The 22,711-nt window shown below is 37.5% G+C and overlaps 1 protein-coding gene across 5 annotated transcripts in view; it reads left to right on the top strand.

Annotated features, from left to right (window-relative positions):
* The first annotated feature begins 19 nt into the window (after positions 1-19).
* The window catches only part of SCLT1 (sodium channel and clathrin linker 1), a 43,486-nt gene continuing 20,794 nt past the window's right edge, over positions 20-22,711 (top strand). For 3 of the 5 annotated variants that reach the window (XM_037397892.1, XM_037397883.1, XM_037397917.1), the window contains exons 1-12: positions 20-402; positions 3,504-3,571; positions 4,288-4,340; positions 5,207-5,276; positions 6,335-6,390; positions 6,754-6,886; positions 7,689-7,811; positions 10,932-10,997; positions 13,619-13,689; positions 19,022-19,112; positions 19,285-19,376; positions 21,025-21,202. In XM_037397892.1, the coding sequence (XP_037253789.1) occupies positions 369-402; positions 3,504-3,571; positions 4,288-4,340; positions 5,207-5,276; positions 6,335-6,390; positions 6,754-6,886; positions 7,689-7,811; positions 10,932-10,997; positions 13,619-13,689; positions 19,022-19,112; positions 19,285-19,376; positions 21,025-21,202 (1,035 nt within the window). In that variant the 5' untranslated portion in view covers positions 20-368. Of the gene's footprint in view, positions 403-704; positions 1,004-3,503; positions 3,572-4,287; positions 4,341-5,206; positions 5,277-6,334; positions 6,391-6,753; positions 6,887-7,688; positions 7,812-10,931; positions 10,998-13,618; positions 13,690-19,021; positions 19,113-19,284; positions 19,377-21,024; positions 21,203-22,711 lie in introns of those variants that run through there. The other 2 variants (XM_037397899.1, XM_037397908.1) reach the window with 2 other exon arrangements.

Consider the following 22,711-nt stretch of genomic DNA (forward strand, 5'->3'; position numbering starts at 1 on the left):
CTGAGGCGCGAGGGTGTCGTTAGTGGGGGCCGCCGCTCGGGCCGCGTCCCTCCCTGTCAGGCCGCGGCAGGGTTACCGCGCCGCGCCGAGCTGAGGGGAAGGGGAGGGTGCGATTACAGTCCCCACCCAGCCGCGGCTTTACTTAACAGAGGAAGTGCGAGCTGCTGGGTGAGGGGATTGTGTTCCTGCCGGCTGCAAGTTCCCGCCTCCGTCTCGTTCCCGAACGGTCTCGTCTTCCCTCGCCAGGCGGGCCCCGCTGGGCGCCGGGGGCGGTGAGCGGCTGTGATAGGCAGGTTTTCCTCGGCTTCTTGTAGACTTTCCTTGAGGGGGAACTCGCGGCGGCTGTGGTGAAGCTCTTCGCTAGAAATATGGCCACGGAGCCCGGCGGTGGGGGAGAGCCAGGTGAGGGCTGTGCTGGGTCGGTTCCCTGGGCTGCCCGCCCGCCGCCGGTGCTGGCCCGGCGCCGTCTGAGGGACGGGGCTGAGGAGCCCGGGTCTGGGTGCTGCCTCTCGGGGCTGGGGCGGGTTTGGGCTGAGGGTAAAAACCCTTTAGCTTACGGTTGTAGCGATTAAGATTTTTTTTCGGCGGCTGTTGCAGTGTTTGGTACAGTAACAGCATCAAAACTATTTTGTTAGTTAACTGAAGCCTAATAATTAAAAGCTGCTAATGAGGGTAATGGCCAGAAACATCGATATTTCTTTGTGACAGTGGTTCTTCTCTGATTACAGATGCTGCTGTATTTCCTGTGTTCTGCTTAGACCTGAAAGGCAGAAAAAGCCTGTTGCTCATGAAATCTACTTTACAGACTAGAATCAATATTTCTATTTATGTGCTTTTTTTTTTACAATTTTGATAATTTTAGTGTAAGCCTAATACGACTGAATCAGAGTACACTTTAATTACTTCGATGCAAAATGCTGGCAAAAATTGCTTGTGCACAGTTTGTATTCCTATAAATAGGGAATGGGTTGATGTGTTGGCGCAAGAACTGTGCCTGGCGCTGGTAAGTGTTGTGGGAAAACTTGATAGCACAGCAGGAAGTAGGGCACAATCACAGTGCATCAAGTGCTATGGCAAAATATCAATCGGGACAAAGCTTTGTATGATAATAGCTTTGGGTGGCCAAAGGTGAAAGACCAGCTCTTGGTTCCAGGGACCTTAGTAGCTGAAAAGCCTGTGTCTGAGCCAACAGAGGCAATGTGGTTTCAAAAGCCCCTGCCTTTATTGAGCTTTGCATGAGTGTCTGTTATACTATGATATGAACAAATCATGGATTTTCAAATATTGGTATTTTGCTTTTCTATATGTATTTAATTTGGCTAGGTGTGGCTTCTTACTTTATACAATCTTTAGGCTCTAAATAGAGGTCGGACTAAACTAACTGTGAAGTGATAAGAGTTGCCTTTTCTGTCAATGAGTTGAATTCTCTCTTTAAAAAACTGCATACATTTTGAAAGGGGCCAGGTGACAAATTTGAAGTCTGCTTGCATGCCAGCTGAGACTTATTTGAGGCCTGCTTTGTCTGATACATGGACTGATGTTTCTCTTGCATCATGAGTGTGAAATTGAAATTCTGAAATGCTGTATGCGTTATACACATAAAAAGAGATTCTTTAAGCACTATTATATTTAATGTAGTAGAATAAATATTTGTGTTAAATATGTAGCTGTTTAAGAAGGTTCTCAGAATGAAATACTTGTCCCTGGCACTGATCGGTTAAGTTGAGTTTTACCTAAATGCATTTTGAAGTATCGGCAGCGAGCCCTACAAATGATAAATCCGTTCTATTGAATATTTTTGTGATAAGCTACTAAATATATAGAGCTTTTGCCAGAATGTGTTTAATTCCACCATTACCATTGAATGTACCATTGAAGATGAGTACATCTGTAGGGGGTGTTTAAGATTGTCCCCTTTTGCGCCTATGGCCTTTCATGTTTGTAGACTGCTTTGGCTGGTGAGGGCAGATACTTTCCCTTTCCTGTTCCTTGGCATCCTTTTACTATTACCTCCTTTCTATCCTCTCTTTTTCCTGTATCCTGCTTTAGAATATTAGAACCAGGAAAAGAACCATGGGATGCATATCTAGAAAAATAAACAAGAACCTGTTTTAAATCAAAATGTATGCATTACCTTCTTATATTCTTGTTACTTTTTTCTTTGTCTTCGCCCATTCCAGTTACAAAGGTGTCACCCAGATTCTTATAAAATAAAATAGAATATTTCAGTTGGAAGGGACCTACGATGACCAACCAGTCCAACTGCCTGACCAGTTGAGGGCTGACCAAAGGTTCAAGTATGTTAAGGGCATTGTCTGTATGTCTTTTAAGCAGTGACAAGCCTGGGGCATTGACCATGTCTCTAGGAAGCCTGTTCCGGTGTTTGACCACCCTCTCATTAAAAAAAAAATGCATCCTTATGGCCAGTCTAAACCCCTACTGGTGTAGCTTTGAACCATTCCTATGTGTCCTATCACTGATACCAGGGAGAAGAGATCAGCCCCTCACTCTCCCATTCCCCTCCTCGGGAAGCTGCAGAGAGCAATGAGGTCGCCCCTCAGCTGCCTCCTCTCCAAACGAGAAATTCCCAGAGTCCTCAGCCACTCCTCCTAGGACATGCCTCTCAGCCCTGTCACCAGCTTTGTTGCCCTCCTCTGGATGCATTCAAGGACTTTGACATTTTTCTTAAACTGCAGGGCCTAGAGCTGCACACAGTGCTTGAGGTGAGGCTGCGCTGACACTGAATACAGCAGGATCATCGCCTCTTTTGACTGGCTGGTTACGCTCTGGTTTTGTTAGATCAAAACCACTCCATGAACAAGTGGAAAGAGTGGTTATTTCTCCCTTCCAACCTTGTGCTGCTGCTTTTGTTTGTAATACAAGTAGTCTCTGAAATTCCAATAGGCAAAGTTAGATGGAGTGATGCCTTAGTTGATGTTCCCAGCTCAGCAGTGTGAAATCTCATTATCCTTTGCTTTTTTTCAGAAAAAGCAGATACTGACAGACTGCGTTTTTTCTTTCTTGTTTGGGTTTCTTCTGAATATACTTGAGTGCTCAGATCCATTTATCAGTGAACCTCTCTTGACCTAAATTTGTTGAAAATGTATTGAGAACTGTAGGTTTGAGTTCCTAATAACAGATTAATTGTCAAACATCCAGCTGACTGAATTGGACACGCAGTGTGATTTGGTGCACTTAAACCTTGCAAATCATTAAGATGTGTGTGTGTTTGTGGGTTTTCTAGGCAGAAACTTCATTTTAAATTTTTATTTTTAAAAAAAAGACATATGAAAGACATGGAATACATTATTATTGCACAGACTTTGTAGGCTTTTTCAATTCCTAATTTCATTAAAATAATTGTGCTAAATAGAAGAATTTTATGAAGTGCATTGTGTACCTCCAAAGCACAACATGATTAAACGTATTTCTGACTGCTAGTCAGGTTTATGTAAATAATGGCCTGTGTTGTAACTGTGATTCTCAAACTTTGTATTTTTCAGATCAGAGGCCAAATATGACACATGGACAGCATGAAACAGATGAGATTTCGAGAGCTACTGCTGAGCAGGTAGGTGAACTCATGGATGGAAGTAGTAACAAATTTTGTGATGAGGTTTTTGCAACAAATGTCTTTGCATGCATAGAGTACAGCCAGCTTCAGTGTGGCCTGGCCTTGCTTTGCGTCCTTCACACAACTCTAGAGTTGCATAATGTTTTTCCAAGGAGCAACAGCAGAATGAAATTGTCATAATGGTGAATTGTGGTATTTTTGGTACACCTTCAAAAGCTTATCATGTGCAGGGGAACACATCCCTGAAAGAATACTAGATTTCTTCTACTTTATTATCCTTTTTCACTTTTTTAGACTAATCTTACTCTAAGAGATTGGTCTTGTGTCCACATAACTTTTTGTGGCGGGTACCATAAGCCTGTCTGAAAGTCTTTGCAGAAGCTAGGGCATCGGCACTTCCTTGATGCTGAGATGTACTGAAATGAACTTAGCACTTAGACAAACTTATGATTGTTCTTTTAAGATTGAGCTGATTCCCCATCAGATGCAATTATGGTTTATATCAGAGCATCTCGGGGGCGGGGGGGGGGGGGGGAGCGGTGTAGATACTTTTTTTTTAAATTGGGCCAGCACTCGAGGGTTTTTGAATGTGAATCTGAAAGTGATCATGTGGGATGTTGTGTATGATTACAGAACAGACAGAACAACAGGTAATGATCTAAAACTATATGCATTCACATGCAAATACTGATATGTAAAGTATACCATTACAGAAAAAGACTGCTGGTGGTGACGGTATATCAGGATCCAGGATGATGGACCGAAGGTAACTGATTCCAAGTGATAAGTAGAAATACTACAAACTATCTGAAACAAATAATCTTGCACTTTTTGAAGTGTGAATATCCAGGTAAACCTGGTCCTATGTCACGTGCTTACAGCTCTGAGAACTTGCAAGTAGAGGAATGGAGTCTCTAAAAGCGTTCCTGTAGCAGTTGGTTTTAGATAATATTCTGTTTATTCAGTGAATTACATATATGACTCTTCTTCCTCAATCTGTAAAATAAAGGATGAGAGATTAATGGAGGAATTATCTGGTGTAAATTTTAAGGTAGTAAAAGTGCAGGTAAGACTGCAGTGATACAGGTAAGAACTGTCTGTTGAGGTCAGGTGATGTTTTTAAAATCGCTTATTTGACAATCTATAACTGGCAGTTGCCTATTAATAAATTGCTTAATAATCTTTGTTACTCCCTGTTATGAAAATAACCTATATTTTCTTGTTAGCTTTTAAGGCATTATCACTCTAGACTAATATAGGACTTTCAGAGAATTACTATGAATTACAAAAATACTAGGAAGGAAGAAGTATATAATTAGAAATACATTATTTTATATTGTCTTACAGGCCACTTTACAAATAAGCATTCATATATAGAATCCCAAACGATTAAAGACTCGACTTCTCACTGTTTTCACATACAACAGTCATGTCCCATGTTCTAGTCCTGTTAAACAGGAAATCTACTGTTAGTGATTGTACTTTAGTAATTGGATTTATTCATTTAATTCTGACGAATGTCGATCTCGGAAAGAAACAGTCACTTCTGTTCTCCAGATAAGAATTTTTTAATTACCAGAACAATGTTTCAGCATTTACAAAACTTTTTCTAAGCCTGTTTTTCAACTTTAGCTTGTCAACTCTAATCACAGAGTATGATAAACACTTGGAAGAAATGAGGGAACAGCTGCAGCTTTATCAGGTATGGATGTTTCTAACATATCAATACTACAAAATACTAAGAATATAGTCTTGAAATCTAGGCCATTAGTTTTCTCAATAAAGGAAAGTGTGCCTGCGTCATGCTTCACAAACTTGCAGGACTGCAGTCTGCCTCAAGTGGATGAATGGAGAGCGTTCTATGACCAGATTGGGAGATTGTCCAATTTGCACAGAGTACTGTGAGTTTGGAATAGTGTTGTGAAATGAAACACACATGGTTTATTTCTTTAGGTGTTCTGATATGGTTGCAGGTATTTTCCTAGGTGACAATCAGGTGAGGCAGCTGTTTCCCTCTTTCCTCACAGGTCTGATCTTGGCTATGCAGTCCAGCTCACTCCTGTAGGTGCAGATAGCCACAGCGTTTTTCATTCTCAATAATTCTTCAGATTCAAATAAGTCTTTAAATGTGTGTTTTCATGGAGGTGGAGGGGGACTGTTCTCCTTTCAATCGCAGAAAAATGAAACCTGTTAGTGCTTCATGTGATCATTAAACCTCAAACTTATATGTTTAATAATAAAAACCTGTGGCATACAGAAAGCAATTTTTACTTGTGATTTACATGCAAATGTTGTACTCTAGTCTTGGTTTGATGCACCTGATTTGTTTGATCTGTCCCTCATAAAGATTTGGCAAATAAAGTTTTCAAGCTTGGCCGATTTCAGAAGGCAATAGAAGCACTATGGTTTTGTTGCACTGGTTAGTTAACGAACCGGTCTGTCTGACTCATGTAACTGAAGCTTCTCCTCGACTAATTCCTAAACTATTTTCTCAAATGCTTACTGCATAAAAGATGAGTTAACACTGTATCCCTATAATAACTTAATTAAGAATCAACCTGTAAGAGCAATATGAATTCTGAAAAGTTTAATGCTCATAATAACCTCTGAATGCTGAGGTATAACAGGACTTTCATTTAGTGTATTATGCTGCGTTAAATTGTCCATATTTTACAGTATCAGTCAGAATTAAAAGATGAAAGAATTACCAAAGCTTGTGTCGCTTCAATGAGTGCTTACTCTTGCATGTTTTTGTGTTAGGTACAAATGAGTGATATGAGGCTAAAATTTGAACAAGTCACCAAGGAAAATGAAAGGTAAATAATTACACTGCCCTGTCACTGCTGTTTTTCTTTATTTCTAAACCTTGAAAAGCTTTTTTTCTGGGCCCTTGAAATCTTTTGTATCTACTTAATAGTTGAAGATTTCATAGTCACGAGCTTAATGTTAGTCTTTAAGTGCTTAGTATAGATTACAGTACCAGCTTTAGATTTAACCATATCTCTAAAGGACCTAGATATTAAACTATTTCAAACTCTTGCACTTATACAATATAACTTAATAGATTTAAATACGAATTCAAAGTAAATAGTATGTACAGATTGAAGGTATGGTATACTTCAGTTTTTTAAAAATATCCCTGTTTAATACTTTGCTCAACTTAATCCTTTGAATATCAGGCTGCATGCAGAGTTGAAAGACGCTTTTGAGAAGCAACTGGAGGCTCTTCCTTTCATGCCTCTGGGAACTGATATTCCTGCAGATGAACGCATAGTGAGAAACCTTCAAGAGCAACTACAAGTTACGAATCAAGTATGTGAGATGTAACATTTGTACTGTTTTATTTCTGTTGCTGTGCCTTGTTAGATTAAGGGAAGCTGTTTTACTTCTTCATTCAGAATGCATTTGTTCAGAGTTCCTCGAGACTATTTTGAGTCCCTCTTGACTTTCTGTAGCTAAAGAAACACGTACTTTCAACTTAAAGACCTGAAGGTACTTCTTTCCTAGGTTCATGTAAGAAGGTTTTAATATTATTTTGTGCCTGTAATTTTTCCTAGTTGACTTGATATTTATGTTGAATTCCTGACCAGGAAATCAATGCAATACTTTAATAAAACAAGCTACTACAGAAACTTTGTTCAATTAATCAAAAACGTTGTAATATGATATGAGGAAGCAAGTATATGTGTGGTATAGAAAATAATATTTAAATCTGAAAAGATAAGCAGATTTGGTTGAGCATATTACAATGATGTATCAATCCTATTGTATATGATTAAGCTGATGTTAATGACAGCTGAATTTCTGTGTTTGAATATTACATATACTGTAGGCCCACAGTAAATAACTGTAAAAGTTTGAGCTGTAAAAAAAAAAAAAAAAAATCTGGAAAACTTCAAGTTCACTTGTAGGTGGAATTTGAACTTTTAAGCATCTCTTTTTCTGCATCTGAATTTGTAGTTTTGTCTGCGTGGTTGTAATGTGTGCAGAGAAAGGTACAGAAAATGGTGTTTCTTCAAAATAAAAGTTAAAACCTCTCTTTTTAGAGAACGAGAGGTGAAGGTAAATGTGCTATGTTAAACTGTTTTACACAAGCTTTTATGCTGTTTCTTAGGAAAAAGAACAAGCAATAGAGCTCTGGCAGACTGTATTACAAGAGCATGATCGACTCCAGCAGCAGTACCAGGAACGCATGACTGAAACGCAGATTCATGTGGCAGAAAGGCAAAAACAGAAAGTAATTTTTGTTTGTTTTTGTTAATTTTGGAATGTCTTTCTATATTATAGAGATGAGATTCTGAGTCTGTGTGTAGTGAAACTGAACTTGGGGGGGGTTCTACCAGTGCTGTTAATTATTTTCCATAGTAGTTATCTAAGGTTGAGTAGTCAGGTGTGGTCACTGATTCATCAGATAAATGCACTGTTATAATTGGAAAAGTTTAAAATATATGGACAGGAACCTGAGGAATGCACTGAATTTGAGTCATCTTAGTGCGATATATATGTATGTGTGTACAACACACGTATATAAACAAATGCGTTTGAATTGCATGGTTGGAAATCTTAAGTAGATTTAAGTCTGGAAAAGTTGCTAGAAATTTCTGAATTATACAGTGGAAGTCTTTCTTGTTTTGTCCTATGTTTTGAATCCTGAATTTTGTGTGTAAGATTACAGTGGGATAGTGGGAAAAGTACTCTCCATTTCCTGTTTTAATTTAGTATAGAGGCATGTATAAACAGATGAAAAGTTCACCAGTGTTCTTCTAATGCTAGTTTGCCTGTTTCTCTTCTGCTGTTTCTGGGGAAGGTCCTTCAGGAGGTCCTAGTTCAGAAAAGCTCTTGGCTCTGTTGAGCTATATAACAATGCTCAGTGTGTGAAGAACTAATAGAAACTTCATGACTGTGTGTACCTCACTACAGATACTTCTAAGTCTGTAAAGAGATGTGATGAATTATTTAACATTTCCATTTTCAAGTACGCTAGACCTGTGGGCACAGTTACAGGTCTCATGGAACAGAATTTTATTTACTGATTTTTGCTCTTTTGTGGTATGAAGTCCACCTCAGCAGTATGCTCTCTTCCAAGAAACAAAAATATCTGTATAGCTCTTTTGCTCCGTCAAATTTCATAACTATTTCAAGTTATAGTTATGAAGGCTCTTATATATGTGTAATTCCAGCTTTTTACTCGTGTTCCTTCTGTTTGACAACGTAACACAAGAAATAATTGTTACTGGTGATATACACGTAGTAGAACATACAGAATCATTGGTATCTGTTGGAGGGTTTAGGGTGTCATGAAAGGGTGGTTTCAGTTAAGTCACTTAAAGAATCACCATCAAATATATAAACAAAACAGTTTTAATAGGAATTTGTTGGAGTGCAGTTTCCAAAGTTCAATGGCAAGGTTCACTATTACTTACTATATGGGTAAGTTACACAAAGAAGCATCAAATTAAAATTAAGCTGGAATGATTTACACAGAGATTAAAGACATAAAAGGGTAAGGGAGACCTTCCCATTGAGTCATAAGGTTGAGAGTGGACCCCCTTGCTTTATTAAAATAGTTTATAGAGTTGGGGCATGGCTAGATCCAACCTTAGTGTGGGACTTGGTCAGCAGTTTAGGTCTAAAGGATGTAAGGAATATTCACAGTTTAAGGCTGATCATAGGATTTTGGTGGCACATAATCGCAGACTAATTTATCATTTACAAGGTGAATCAAATAGGATTTACTTATAAAAGTGGCTCAACTATAGATTCAAAAGGGTAATACTTATTATGAAGTTACTAAATCAATTCACACATCCAGGAATAGAAGTAGTTCCCCTCAAGCTCAGTGAAATACTCAAATCAAATGCCTTTGCATTTCTCAGTGGGCAGAGGGTTGAGCCTCAATGCAGGAAAATCAGCCCAGGCAGTGTCATCAGCTTTTGGCGGTGGTCCCCCTAGTACCACAGACTTGGAGTTTGTGACCTCCGAGAGGTGTCCTGCTCAGAGGGGAGGCGATTTCACAGCCCATTTCAGTCCAGGAGGGCCTCACTTAGAACCACTGATCATAGGTTCTGAGATGGTTGGCTTTAGTCATTGGTAATTTTTTTGTCCTGGCTGTGATCAGAGTCAGTAACAAATAGAACTTTTCCAAAATTCCATTGACAGTGGTACCGTACCACTTGGGAGTCATAATAAAGAGTGTTCCTAGGCTTTTTAGGGGTGTTGTGGTCTAGATAAGGAATGCTCCAAGGCTAGCAGGTGGTGGTGTTGCTCAAGTAAGGGTTGTTTCTGGTACAGCCAGTGCAGTTTCCCACCTCAGCTGTGCAAGAGTTGCTAGTACAGTCAAGGGAGGCTTAACCACCCAACTCATTACACTGAGGCTAGGGCCTAACAGGGATTCCTGAGACTGTAAAGTAGCCCAGGGAAGCAGGTGAGATGCACTGCCACATAGTGCTGTCAGATTCCACTTGTCATTGTTACCTAAATTCTTGGTGGTTTTTAATGCCACTGTAACAAGAATGAGGTTGAGCTGCCTTTTGAGCTTAAATGCTACTGGTCTCCCACAGAAAATGGCTTCTCAGTTAAACTCTTGTATTTTAGGTTTTGCTTTTAATGGAGGAGCAGAAAATAGCTATAGGAGGTAAATAGAGCTAGGTAAGGTCACCTAGAATTAGAATTGACAGGATGCAAAGATGAGAGAGGATATCCTTGTAAGGGTTGAAGATAGTAAATAAGGGAGTTGTTAGAGTAGGTTTCTGGCATATGCTTGGCCTTGAGACTGTCGGATAAACACAGTGCAATTAGTAGATATTCCAGCCTAGGGACTTGAGTCTTCTCTGTGCTCTAAAGACACTTGGCATGCTGCAGATGATTTCTCTGTGTTATGCTAGTTTTCCTAGGGTGACAAAGTTCATGTTCAGGGACTCAAGAGTTTAATCAAACAATTACTTGTATGGGCACAAGACATCCTGTGTGGCAAAGAGCAAATTAAATGTGTCCATACAGGCATTTTCTTGAGGGGTATGCATCTGCTGCTGTGCTTAATAGTAGCATCATAGTCTGTGTCACTCTTTAAAGGCAATACTTATGTATGCGTTCATACTTTGATAGTAAGTGTGTATGAGTTTTGGAAGGAGGCAATTTGTAAAGTGCAATTCAGATACATATTTCAGTAGTAAATCTAATCTTCCAGATTGCTAGGTCAACAGCTAATAGCAATCTAATCAAAATCTACAAAAGCATGCTGAATTTCCTGCAATGTGTATAATTTTTTAAAAAAATGTTTCGTTGACTATGAAACTCTCTAATTATATGCTCTTTATGATTACAATGATTATAAGAAGCTCTGAATTCTCTTTTTTAGGATCAACTGACTGGCTTTCAACAGTTGACTCGGCAACTTCATATAGCCAATGAGAAAATAGAGTTGGTAAGTAAAACTTTCTGAACAGTGACCTAGTAAACTTTTTTTTTCCTCTGCTAGAGTCTCAAAGTATGAAAGAAAAGCAAAAAGTCCTTTATACATACCTTTATACATTCTTGAAAAAAATTGTGCCACTCAGATTTGCAAACTTCTCTAGGGACCAGTGAAGAAAAAAGTACTAATAGCTTTTTTTTCCTGAACTGCAAACACCAGGTCAGGGTGGTTTGGAGTTCATATTGTGTGAGCTCTTTCTTCTAGAAGTCAGTGGTAAGCTTACTTACTCAGAATTTTAGTATGTGGTGAGTGTACTTGAGTCACACACTTAAAACCATCTTCACAAAAGAAAAACTTACTTAAATGATGACCTCTTATGTAGGCTAGCTCTGCCACGCATTTATCAATTCGTAGTTTGGCACTGCTGGCTTCTTTGTCATTGAATTTTTCAAGATTTTTTCTGAGCTCTAATCATCTGCTAGTGCTTCATCCATATCCATAGGTTATAAGACTTATTAGTCTTTAAGCTTTAACCTAGGACATCCAGGATTGACAAACAATTTTAATATCATACAAAAGTCAAGGTGAAGTTTCTGGCTGAGCAGCTGCTTCTCTGAAAGACATGATTCCTGTGTGATCTTTTAAATTTTTTTTAATTTGTTTGTTGGATGCTAGCAGTGCAGAAAGACTCCTAACCTACTCTAGACAGTCCATTTTTTTCTGTCCTCATCACTGGAACTTTTTTCCTCACATCTGACCTCCTGTTAAAATATAAGCCTGTTTATTTTGTGTGAAATGTAGATATGAAGGAAATATTCCTACATTCTGTCACAGTGCCTCTGTTACTGGAAACTTTTATATTGCTATCTTTTCCCTTTTCCTGCTCTTTCTGTTCTGCTCAAAGCAAGTTAAGTCTTCACGTGTTCTTTGACAATGTTTTTAAGATGTGTAATCATTCTTCTTGCTCACCTTCAAATTCTTTTCAATTGTGCTATCATTCTTGAACTGTGGTGCTGGTAACAGCATAATACTCCAATTGAGCCCTTACCAGTGCTGAGTAGTAGTATATTGCATAATACTACAGAATTGTGTCTTGCAAGCAGTTGTCCTGTTTGCAAGCTATTTAGTTAATATTAATAAAAGCAAAATAATGCACTGAGTACAGGTAGTCGGTGATGGTCTCAAGATTAACTGTTCTCTAAGGACAGATACTTTAGAGTTAGTGGAGGGTTTCTGTCTGAAAAGTCTTGAGCACATACAATGATGAGCTTTTAAAGCAGTTTTGCTGAGGATTTGGCTCTGTTTGATCTGCCATTACAAGCAAATCAGTAGTAGGTACCTTAAAACAAACAGAATCACTGAATGTCTAAAAGCATAAAAGTGGAAAGAAATGGTGTGAAGAGGAGACAGTCAAGTGTGTGAACTCTTTGAAAGAGATGAATTGGATGATGTTAAGATAGAGAGAGATCATTGTTTGTTTGCATTATCCAAAAAACGTTTGGCAAGGTCTGTTAACAATGGCATAAAGTTATGGGCTAAAAAAGCATTGCCTTTTCTTGAACTAACAAACTGAAAAATAGGAAGTAAAGAGGCAGAATAATTAGTCAAGATTTTTAATTGTGGCAAAACAGCTGTGCTTCCTAGGTGTGCTCAGGTTAGAGTTGTTCAGCATATTTATAAATGTTCTGGAAATGAGATTCAGTACTGAGGCAACAGTGTTAACTACTTCAGTTTTCACTACCTTAAATAGTTTAACATAAGTAAATGGCAGAAATTTGTAGAAAGATCTGATTATGTTGAGTATCTGGGTGAATTTTACTTAACATTTCATTGGTATTAATAAAAGCAAAATCGTGCACGTGGGCAAGAGGGAGCTTTTGCTTTGGGTACTCTGTGATGGTCTTGAAATTAACTTGCCACTCAGAATAAGTATTTTAGAAGTAGGAAGTGTCTAAAACAATCCTTTAGCAGCAATCAAAAAAGCAAGAAGAATGTTGGCAATTACTGGGGGTAGAGGTGGGTAAGGAATATATTGTGCATAAATCCATAGTACAGTAGCATCTTGAATGCTGCTTGCAGTTGTGGTCATCTCTACTATTTCAATGTAAGGTATATGTAAGATCTAGAAAAGACTAGTAGGGTGACGAAAATATAAAATGATTCTGAAAGGAGAAGACAGTTGAAGGAGAAAGCCATAGTGCTGGAGGTGTCAGTCATAGTAAAAACGAAGGAGGAGCAATCGCTCCATCTTTTTCATAGATTTAAACAAACTAATTCTTTCCAGCAGTATGTGGTCTACTGTGGTATTCACTGTCACAAGGTATTCTAGATACCTAAACTACATGGAAATGCAGATGGTAGATCTGAGTTATTACAGTTCTCATCTCAGGAAGTTCTTATACTACCAAAATATGGGGAAAGAGGGGGATAATTAGGTAACATCACTATGCACTTGCCTTTGTAAAATTCTCTACATAAACCTTGGCACTTGGGAGACCAGGCACAGTGTTAAATAGACCTTATTAGCTAATGTATGATATTATATTCTGTAGAAATGCCCAATAAAAATTCTGAATCTGTAACATTTTCAATACAATAAAGAACATGTTCCTAAATATCTCCTTATTTTGCAGAGCAATCAACAGTTTCTGAAAACTGTAACAGAACAGAACGTGGAACTAGAACAGCTACGAAAACAACTGAGGTATAAACCAGGCAATTTAAAAAAATTATTAAATATCTTTTCTATAGCTGTTTTGAACCTGCTGCTGTATCATGGGCCTTGCTTGTACGGGAAACTGACTTGATAGTGGTAGTTATGATGGTTTCAGTAAATTCAGTTTGTTAGAAGTGTGTGCATCATAAGTGCTAGGGTGGCATATTTCCATTTAGTTTTATTTGGTTCAGCTGTTTCCTGAAATAGTGAACATTTGCCCTTTAATTTAAAAGAAACAAAGTGTTGGTATCACAGCAAGATTGACTCTGAAGATAGATTTCCATTAGAATACAGTTTGCTCAAAATCCAGTTACATAATAACTCATTAGAAAACTTCCATTCACTGTTTCTCAATAAAAAGCTCTAAACCATAGGCTTTTTGAAAGTTAGAGGTCAGGGAAGTGTTAATTATATTCCTGAGGTATATCAAGGAAAATGAGAAAAATACCTGCAACACAACTTCAGATTATTTGTATTTACAGCCAAAGTCTGTTCAATGCCAGTTTACTGATCTGTTAACTCTTTTAATTAGTGATGGCTGAGGTCAAAATAAATTTCATTTCAGTAAACGGTGAATTTGTGAAGTGACAATAAAAAGGAAATGATTATCAATCAGTGACTTTTTCTTTGTATAACATTACCTGGAGCTTTAAATAAACTTTTTAAAATAAACTTTCAAGTTTAATAAGCTTAAAATTTGTGATGTACTCTAAATTGTGGTTTCATTATTAAATTTTCCTTTGATTTTTAGTTACTGTAATTTCCTTTGATACCGTGATCAAAATATTTAATATGAACTGCTATGATGTTTTAGTTATTACCTTTTGATTTTCAAGAACATCACCCCAACAGTGGTAAAACCATTTCCATTTTTATGTAAACAGTTTAAGATGGCCCTGGCTCTGTGTGTTTGCATGCACATGTGTTCGTGCACTCAGTTTCATATGCAGCTTTTGCAGGTAACGCTGGTATGTAGAAACCTAGGTGGGCTGAGTGCGTACTGATGCTGATTTTTATCCCTCCAAGAAAGAATGGCTGCATCAGACGTTCCCTCTCCTCTGTCACAGACCCATACAAAATATTACATGAAGAGCCATTGGTAACTGTTTTAATGCAAAGTTTGTCACTGTAAAGACCTGGTGTTTCAGATTTCAGCATCTGTGCAGTGACTAGAGTACTAATTGTAGATCTTAAAGTTACTGTGTCGCAATACCCGTAGTAAAAATATACAGGTTTAGAATGAATGAACAGATTAATTAGCGTTAAGTATTGGTCGTTGTTGAATGTTTGGATACAACCAATTTTAAATTTTTTAATTTTAAATTTTTACATTAAACTTTCTTGCTGTTAGAGCAATAAAAATCAGCTGCTTCTAGTATTAAGCTTTCACCCCCTGCTTGGTACGTCATGGTTTACTTACTAGAAGAATTTTGTTTTAAACAATGTTTATTTTTATGTTTCCTTTGTACAATAAATTTAGGAAAAGAACCTGCTTACAAATGCCAAGTTACCTCAATCACCGAAGATGTGGTTTTGAGGCAGACTTCTTAGCACCTCGCATTTTTATTAGCAAGAATTTTTCCATGGAAAAACTATTTTTTTCAAAATAGTGTGTTTTGGAAGAGGAAAATACTATGGCAAGCAATCAAAGGGCTAAGCTGATATTCAAGTTATTTGCTAAAATAAAGTAATTCCAAACTCAGACATCACTTGGAATTTGGTTGTGCATGCTACTATTCTTTAAAAAGAAAGAACAACATTTTCATATTCCTGCTTCTCTGGAATTTCTTTCCTTCCAGAAGGTATTAGTATTGAGTTATTGTTACCTCATTCATCTATAAATCTTTCGTCTTGAATTGACATGCTTACATTGATTCATGTAATAAGTATGTATGAAGGCAATTAGCATTAACTGAACCTGTGTTAGATATTCAATAAATGCCATCAACATTCAGTTTATTACTGTATTTGTAACACTCAGTGGATTTGACTTTAAAAAACCCAACCAAACAAAAAACGCCCACAAAAAAATCCCCTAAGCAAACAAACAAAAAACCCCTTAAAATCTTACAGGTTCTGGTTGAGCAGCCAGTTAAGTGCTTTTGTCAAAATTGCAGGTGTCATGGTTTCGTTTTTTTTTTTTTCTTCTGTCAAAATTGCAGATGTCATTATTTCCTTTTGTCTCATCTTTATTTCCTTTTTTACAAGGAAGCTCCTTTTTAGGCTTGATCCTTGGAGTTAAATGCAGTTCTTCAGTGATACTAATTTGATCAAATAATTTGGAATGTGGCATGACAACCAAAAGGGTCAGACTCTTTGATTCAGAGCCGTGCCCACGCTGAAGGATCTCTGTAACTCTGTATGGCACTGGGTGTGGATAGTAGAAAGGAAGTGCATGTTTTCTGCTTAAACTGCTGCTTCATGAAGAAGGTATATTAAGAGGCTGAAATCCCTGGGACTGACTGAAAGCTAGTGGATCATCTTGCTCTGAACTTTTATTCACACACACTCAAATATCTCTGCATGTTTTTGATTAGGTGCTGTTTTATAAACAGTGAAAGTGTGAGTGAATTTAGACTTCCATCTAAGTATCCACAGGGCTGGAGTAATCCTCTTCTGCTTGGTTCAGAACACTAGATTTCTGATTTTAATATGTTCTATTTGGGGCAAGACTGCTCAACACGTGGTTTAAGTCAATCAAAGCAGAACTGCATGCCATTAATTAATAAATGGACAATCAGTGGCCTATACATTAATGATCAATAGTAATAATATAACAGGTAAATCATGACACTAGGCATTTGCAATATATCACTGAAGAAACATAAATCTCTAAATAGCCTTTTGTAGTTGATGCCGTGAAGTACCACTCTTGCGCACTTGCTTGCTCTTACAGAGGTACACACCCCCTCTCTCACAGGAGGCGTGGGTTTAGGGTACGTGCACAACGCACGGATACTCCCTTTTTGGGAAATACATGTTCCCTCATCTACACACCTTTCATGCTGGAGGTGTGGGTCTTCCAGCTTTATGCGTTCTTGTGCCACTCCCTGAAGGCTGCTACTGGTGCCCTGCTGAGAAGGCAGCCCTTGAGTTCCCACGTGCCCACCTGGTGTGTTGGTCCCCGTGTGTCTCACCTGTGGTGCCACCTGGGTGTAGGCTGTTCCTGGGGTCTGCTGGGGCAGCAGCTCTCGGGCTTGGGAAAAGGTGGTAATGCCAGTGGGGTGTCTCCTGGCATGTTGCAGCTTTGCTGCTGGGCTTTCACTCTAAGGTCCGTCACCCACAATTGCAAGTTTTCGTGTTTCCTTTCAAGTTGTTGCTTTTCAGAAGTCTCTGTAGTTGCTTCATCTGACTGGTGTTGATCATGAGCAACCTTTGTCATTGTTGCTCTCCACGTAGCATCTCAGTTTTGGGCAAAGAGGCTCTTGGAGGAATTTCGCATTTCTGATTATGAGCACTGATTATGCTCACTTCTCTTTTAGATTAGCTAAAAGTCCTTGCAACCCTAAAAGCATTACTATATTAAACTTAAAAAGCTAATGATGGCAGTACATATGCTGTACTATTTATATACTATTACACTAGCTATTAAAGAGTCATAGTCTGTCATGCATAAAGGCAATGTAGTATTTGATGTATTTCTATACAGAATTTAGGTTTAAACAGATTTCATTTATATGCTAGAATTTTTACTAATTAATAGTGCTTTGGTGTTTCAAAGCTCTGTTGTATACAGTTAATCGTGTAGTCCACTGTATTACTGCTCTCTTGAATTAACTACTAGCGGCTGCCTCTGGAGAGGGTACGCTTAACGGTCGGTGACTGAATGGTCTTCACCAGTGACATGAACTGTTGAGTTCAGCTGCGAGTATTAAAAATGTCTTAATCTATATGCTAATGAAATATTTTTAAAGATCTGTAGATAAAACATAGAAACTAAGAAACTTGGTATTGCTAGAGCATTTCAGAATCTTAAGGCTTTTAAACAGATAACGTGCCGGGATTATGTTAAGGATCTATTGCACAGTGAGAATAAAAGCTGCGTCTTTAGAATCAATGTGTTCCCTGTTAAACACACACTTTTGAATTTTATCTGAATTTGGTCATTAAAATTTACTTTTATGACTTAAGCTGTGCTGAGTTTTATGACCACTTCAGATTTATTTTATTTTTCGCTGCTTATGATGGATTTTAAGGTTTGGTTTGGTTTTGGGTTACAGCACGTTTTAAATATTTTTGGGGAAGCAACTGAATGTCTTCATAAATTTGACGGTTTTTCTTTGTAGGGGAAAGTTGTGTGATTCAAATGGAGCAAGATCAAAGTTTTGGACTTGCAATGAGGCCTATGCATCTGGGAATAATGTTTTTATCTTTGTTTTTGCTTTTTAAGGAAATCATAACGAAATTAGCTGTTCTGATTAATTAAGTATTTGCTGTAGAGTTGCTAGCATTATGTGTATTTTGCTTAAGATTTTCACACAGGTATATTATGCTTTTGTCTTTTATGGCCATTAAATCAAAATTATTATTTCTATAAGGAGTTTTTCCTTGAAGTTGATTCTTAAAAGTATTAAATATTTCCTAGCTTCTTTCATGACTATTAGTGCTCCAGTTTTCATTAGCTTATGTTTGCTCTTTTTTAACTTCCTGATATATTCAGTCATTAGTCTTTAAATTTAGCCTAATATGCAGCCTGAATAATTGGGTTACACCCCAGGTGAAGGACACTCTATGTCTTTCTGTTCCCAAGTCAGAGGAGTAGGATGGTTGCTCATTTTAATAAGCTTTTCTACTGAAGAGGAACTCTGATTCATTAACTAGTCCTTTTTTGTTTGTTTGTTTTCCTTTTTCTGTTTCAGCTTATAAAACTTGTTCAGATTACAAAGCACATCAGTTAAATTCTTCAGAAGTGGTTAATGATAGTTTTTTTTTTAATTCCTAGTCAAATTGCTTTAAAAAGTGAAATCTAATTCTGAAAAAGATTTCTCTAGTAAGTATTTGTGGCCAATTATATTTAAGTTACTGAATCACTTAAATTTTTTTGGTTGCCTAGTCTTCCCAAGTATTTAATCAACACATACACCTTCCTGTTAAGCTATCTTTAAAAAGTCATTTCCACAGGACAGTTTAATGAATTTGGTATTGTTCTCTCGCTCTGCCACATAGTAAGGAGAAGAAGAGGGAAATGTTTTCTGCCCTATAGTAACACTATTATGAAATCTGACTGCCCTTTACAGCTATTTCAACAAAGTTGTAACAGAGCTGGTTTTCCCCCCTTTAATAATTGAAGTCTAATTCATAGACTGTTTTCTTTATACAGGCAAGCCAAAATAGATGCACAGACAGCAAATGCTAAAGTTGATGAAATGACCAGATTGACAGAGAAGCTTCAAAGCCAATTGGAAAGAAAGGTATTTTCGAGAAAGGAATCATTTTCTGTTGCAATTGAATGGCTAGTCAGTTAACTGAATGCTGATGTTAAATTAATCACAAGTTGTTCTCTAACTTGTTTTCTGTTAGTATATCTTTATTTTGTTGAGGGAAGCTCAGATTACGTCTTGGTAATATATATATTCTTTCTAGGAAGAAGATGTGATATCTGCCCAGCAAAGAGAAACAGCGTCTGACAAACGCTTGCAGCAAATGCAGTCTAGTATAAAACAATTAGAAACAAGGTAAAACTAGCTCATTTGGTGTTAATAGCAGGTTACATGCAAGTGAGATAGAATACTACATTCTTTTCAGCCTCTGGGTTTTGTGTTCCTGAGCGGTTCTGTTTTGTCAGATATGCTTGGCTGCTTTCTATGTTCTTTATTCTATTCTGCAGCCTTTCAGAACAGCTTCTGATCTCAGTGTCTTTAAAATGCTAAAACAGTCCACCTGATTTTATTGACTGTAATGGAGAAAAAATGAGGCATATTTTTTCGTTCTAGTGCATAAATTCTAGTAACTCAACTCTTGTTAGCTGTAGGTGGAGTTCTGAAGAAAAACATTCACATGGGAATGTGAAAATGTTTATGTAAGCTAGCTGTTTTTGAGGTGAATACTGTTTTTATCTTTCCATGTTAAATAAGATTTGGATTCAGGTCTTAGTTCCACCATCTTAATACAAAAAGGTTATTTAATAAACCTGTTAAAGCACATTTCTTAAACAAATGCTAGTTACAAAAGTTTGAATACCTGCCAAGGAGTGGAACTTTAACTCCAGGGCTATCTACTGGAAGATGTAAGACTTGATCGGGTTCTTTTGTCTGGATTTTTTTCCCCCCTTCACTTCCCAAGGGTACGACACCTAGCTGAGCACAGTGATTTTGATTCAAGTGTCACAAACACTTAAATTATTAACGTTAGTCAGACCACCTGATAGCTAAGAAGAATTCGTAAATTTCTTAGTTGTGTGAGTGTTCACCTTCCACTCTTGGTCACAGCCTTGTGAGCGTGATTAGCAGACTCCTCAATAACTCTAGAAACCAAGTAATTACTAGCAACCTAACCTTGTGACTATGTGGTCAAGTACTGCCTCGAGGAGTTGCACAGACTTGTGTGGCTAGCTCTACTTCATTATTTTCACTGCCCTAAGCGTTGTGGAGGGGCTTAAGTGTATTTTAGAATGTCTTAGAAATCAGCTGGTTTCATTATTTTCTATATGAAAATTTCTATAGGCTTTTGGCTCTACAAAAATAGAGTGGTTGTCTGTCTTTGTGTGTTTTATGACAAACATGTCAGAAAGTAAAAAAGCATTGCTGCTTGAAAAGGCAGCCCAAGCGTTGCCAAAGTGCTCACTGTGGATATTTAGAACCATGCACTTCATTGAACCAGCATCACTTGTGGAACTTCCTGAGATTTTTTTTTTAAGGATACCCCTGAGGCTCTCTTGCCCTTTCTCATGCCTACCAATATGGACAATCATAATTAAACAACAAGAATTTCTGAGGTGCTGCAAAATTACCAGTGGTTTTCTTGTTCTAATGGTATAGCTGCAATTTCATTGCCCACATCCAATTATTCCATTTCCTCCACAGAGGAAAACTTTATTCCTTCTGGGGCTGTTCTATTCTGTTTTAATATAGAGCATTTTCAGTGATATATCCCAGGATAGCAACATTCTTCCAAGGATCTTTTGAGATTATGTATGAGTTAACTCCTTTAATTCTGTTTCTTTCTAGGGCGCTGAATATTAAAGACTGTCCAAAAACAAGCAAAGCCAGGGATGCAGTTTTGGCAACTTCCAAATAGATACTTCCTATCAGTTTAGTTTGAAAGAAGTGGTGTCTTAATTAAGCATTTTATTGTTAAATGAGTAAAATGATTACTGTCTTGTAGATTACGTGTTACTGTCCAAGACGCCGAAGAGCTGAGAACAGAAAGAACAGCCCTGGAGAAACAAATCGGAGAGCTTCAGACAAAGTACACTAATCTAGAAAGGGAGAAGTATGATGCTGTCGCAAAAGTCCAGGACTGCATACAGCTCTTAGAAGAAGCTAACCTACAAAAAAGTCAGGTAAGGCAGTGGATGAAGATATTTCTTAGCTACTAGAATACTTCCATCACTTACAATTGTGGCCTGATTTTGTGTTCTGACAGGCATATATGCATACACAACCAAGCTTCTTTCATGTCTGTTGTACTAAAATTAGTAATGCATCAATTAGGAAACTGATATGACCATACATTACTTAGACTTGTCGTACAGTATGAATTCAAAGAATATGTTGAATGCCTGGATAAAGGTGATCTAAGTGATAATTCTGTACCCGAACTTGAATTTTCAAATATTTTTGGCAGAGTTTCTTACCAAATACTTATAAACAAATTGGGCTGTTGGAATAAAAAGGGAGGTCCTGTTATGAATTTATAACTTATTAATGGTTAGGAGAGAAGAGCTAAAACTAAAGGGACTTTTTTTTAATATGATGGACATAGGTCAGCAAGAGAGTGAGTTCTGTATTCAGATCTTAATTATTCAGATGTAATCTGGAAAAGTGACTGAGTAATGAGTGGCTGAAGTCTGCAGGCAGGCAAAAATTGCAAAGGTGTTTATTAGTGTATTATAAAATGGCAGAAGAAATGCAAATGTGCTGTGCTGGGTGCTGAATTTAGTGTTACCAGGCAAAAAACAGTTTAGGAGATGGTGTGTACACATTCACAAGAATACCTTCACACAGTCCTCAGTGGTGCTCAATACGATGACTAGAATGTTTAGAATATTAACAGAGCTCAGGGTTCTGGTCATTACTGCAGTTAAACTTCTGTGATTCTTCTGTTTTACAAAGGATTATCATCTTGTTACAGTCTTTCCTCCCATATATTTTATAGTTATTTAGGAGACCCTTTGGTGGCATCTTTTCCTTCTCATAATTTCCTCGTACCTTTCTGTATCTTACTTGCTTTATAAACTGATCTTCTACAATTCCCTTTACCTGTTAGGCTGTGTTTCAGAAAGGGGTGAAAAAGCAAGTTTTACATCCTCCAGCTCTTGATGACCACTTTTGGACTTGTCAGTTCCTTTTCCTTAGTAAGATATTTTGATCCTTAATGGCATTCCACTACAGCCTGGTAGTAGGGAAAATATGAAGAATGAAAGGTACAAATAAAATAACTTTTTCGAGAGTTTAAAAAACAGAAAACACTCTTTCATTTGAAAATTACCAGTAAGGGATATAAATCACGTTTCCAGTCTGCTAAGTATATCAGAGCAGTGTTAGAACACCATTCTTCACCCAAACGTAGTTCAGCAGATCATTTGATGCTCTGAAGTCATGTGAAGTTGACAGAAGTGGCCCAGTAAAAATTATTGTGATGTAAATTCTGTCTCTAAGACAGTAATTGAACAGTTACAGATAAATAAGTGGCTTGTTATAAGTAACAGTTTAGATTAATGCTGTAGCAAGAATAAGCTGGAATTTGCACGCACTTGTTAATTTGCTGATCTGGCTAAAATATCACCAGTTTTTCAAACTGGGAAGTCTATTAATGAACAGGATAAAAAAAGGCAGCATAATATACGTAT

Source organism: Falco rusticolus, chromosome 1 (genome assembly GCF_015220075.1).
Source record: "Falco rusticolus isolate bFalRus1 chromosome 1, bFalRus1.pri, whole genome shotgun sequence".
Classification (NCBI taxonomy): domain Eukaryota; kingdom Metazoa; phylum Chordata; class Aves; order Falconiformes; family Falconidae; genus Falco; species Falco rusticolus.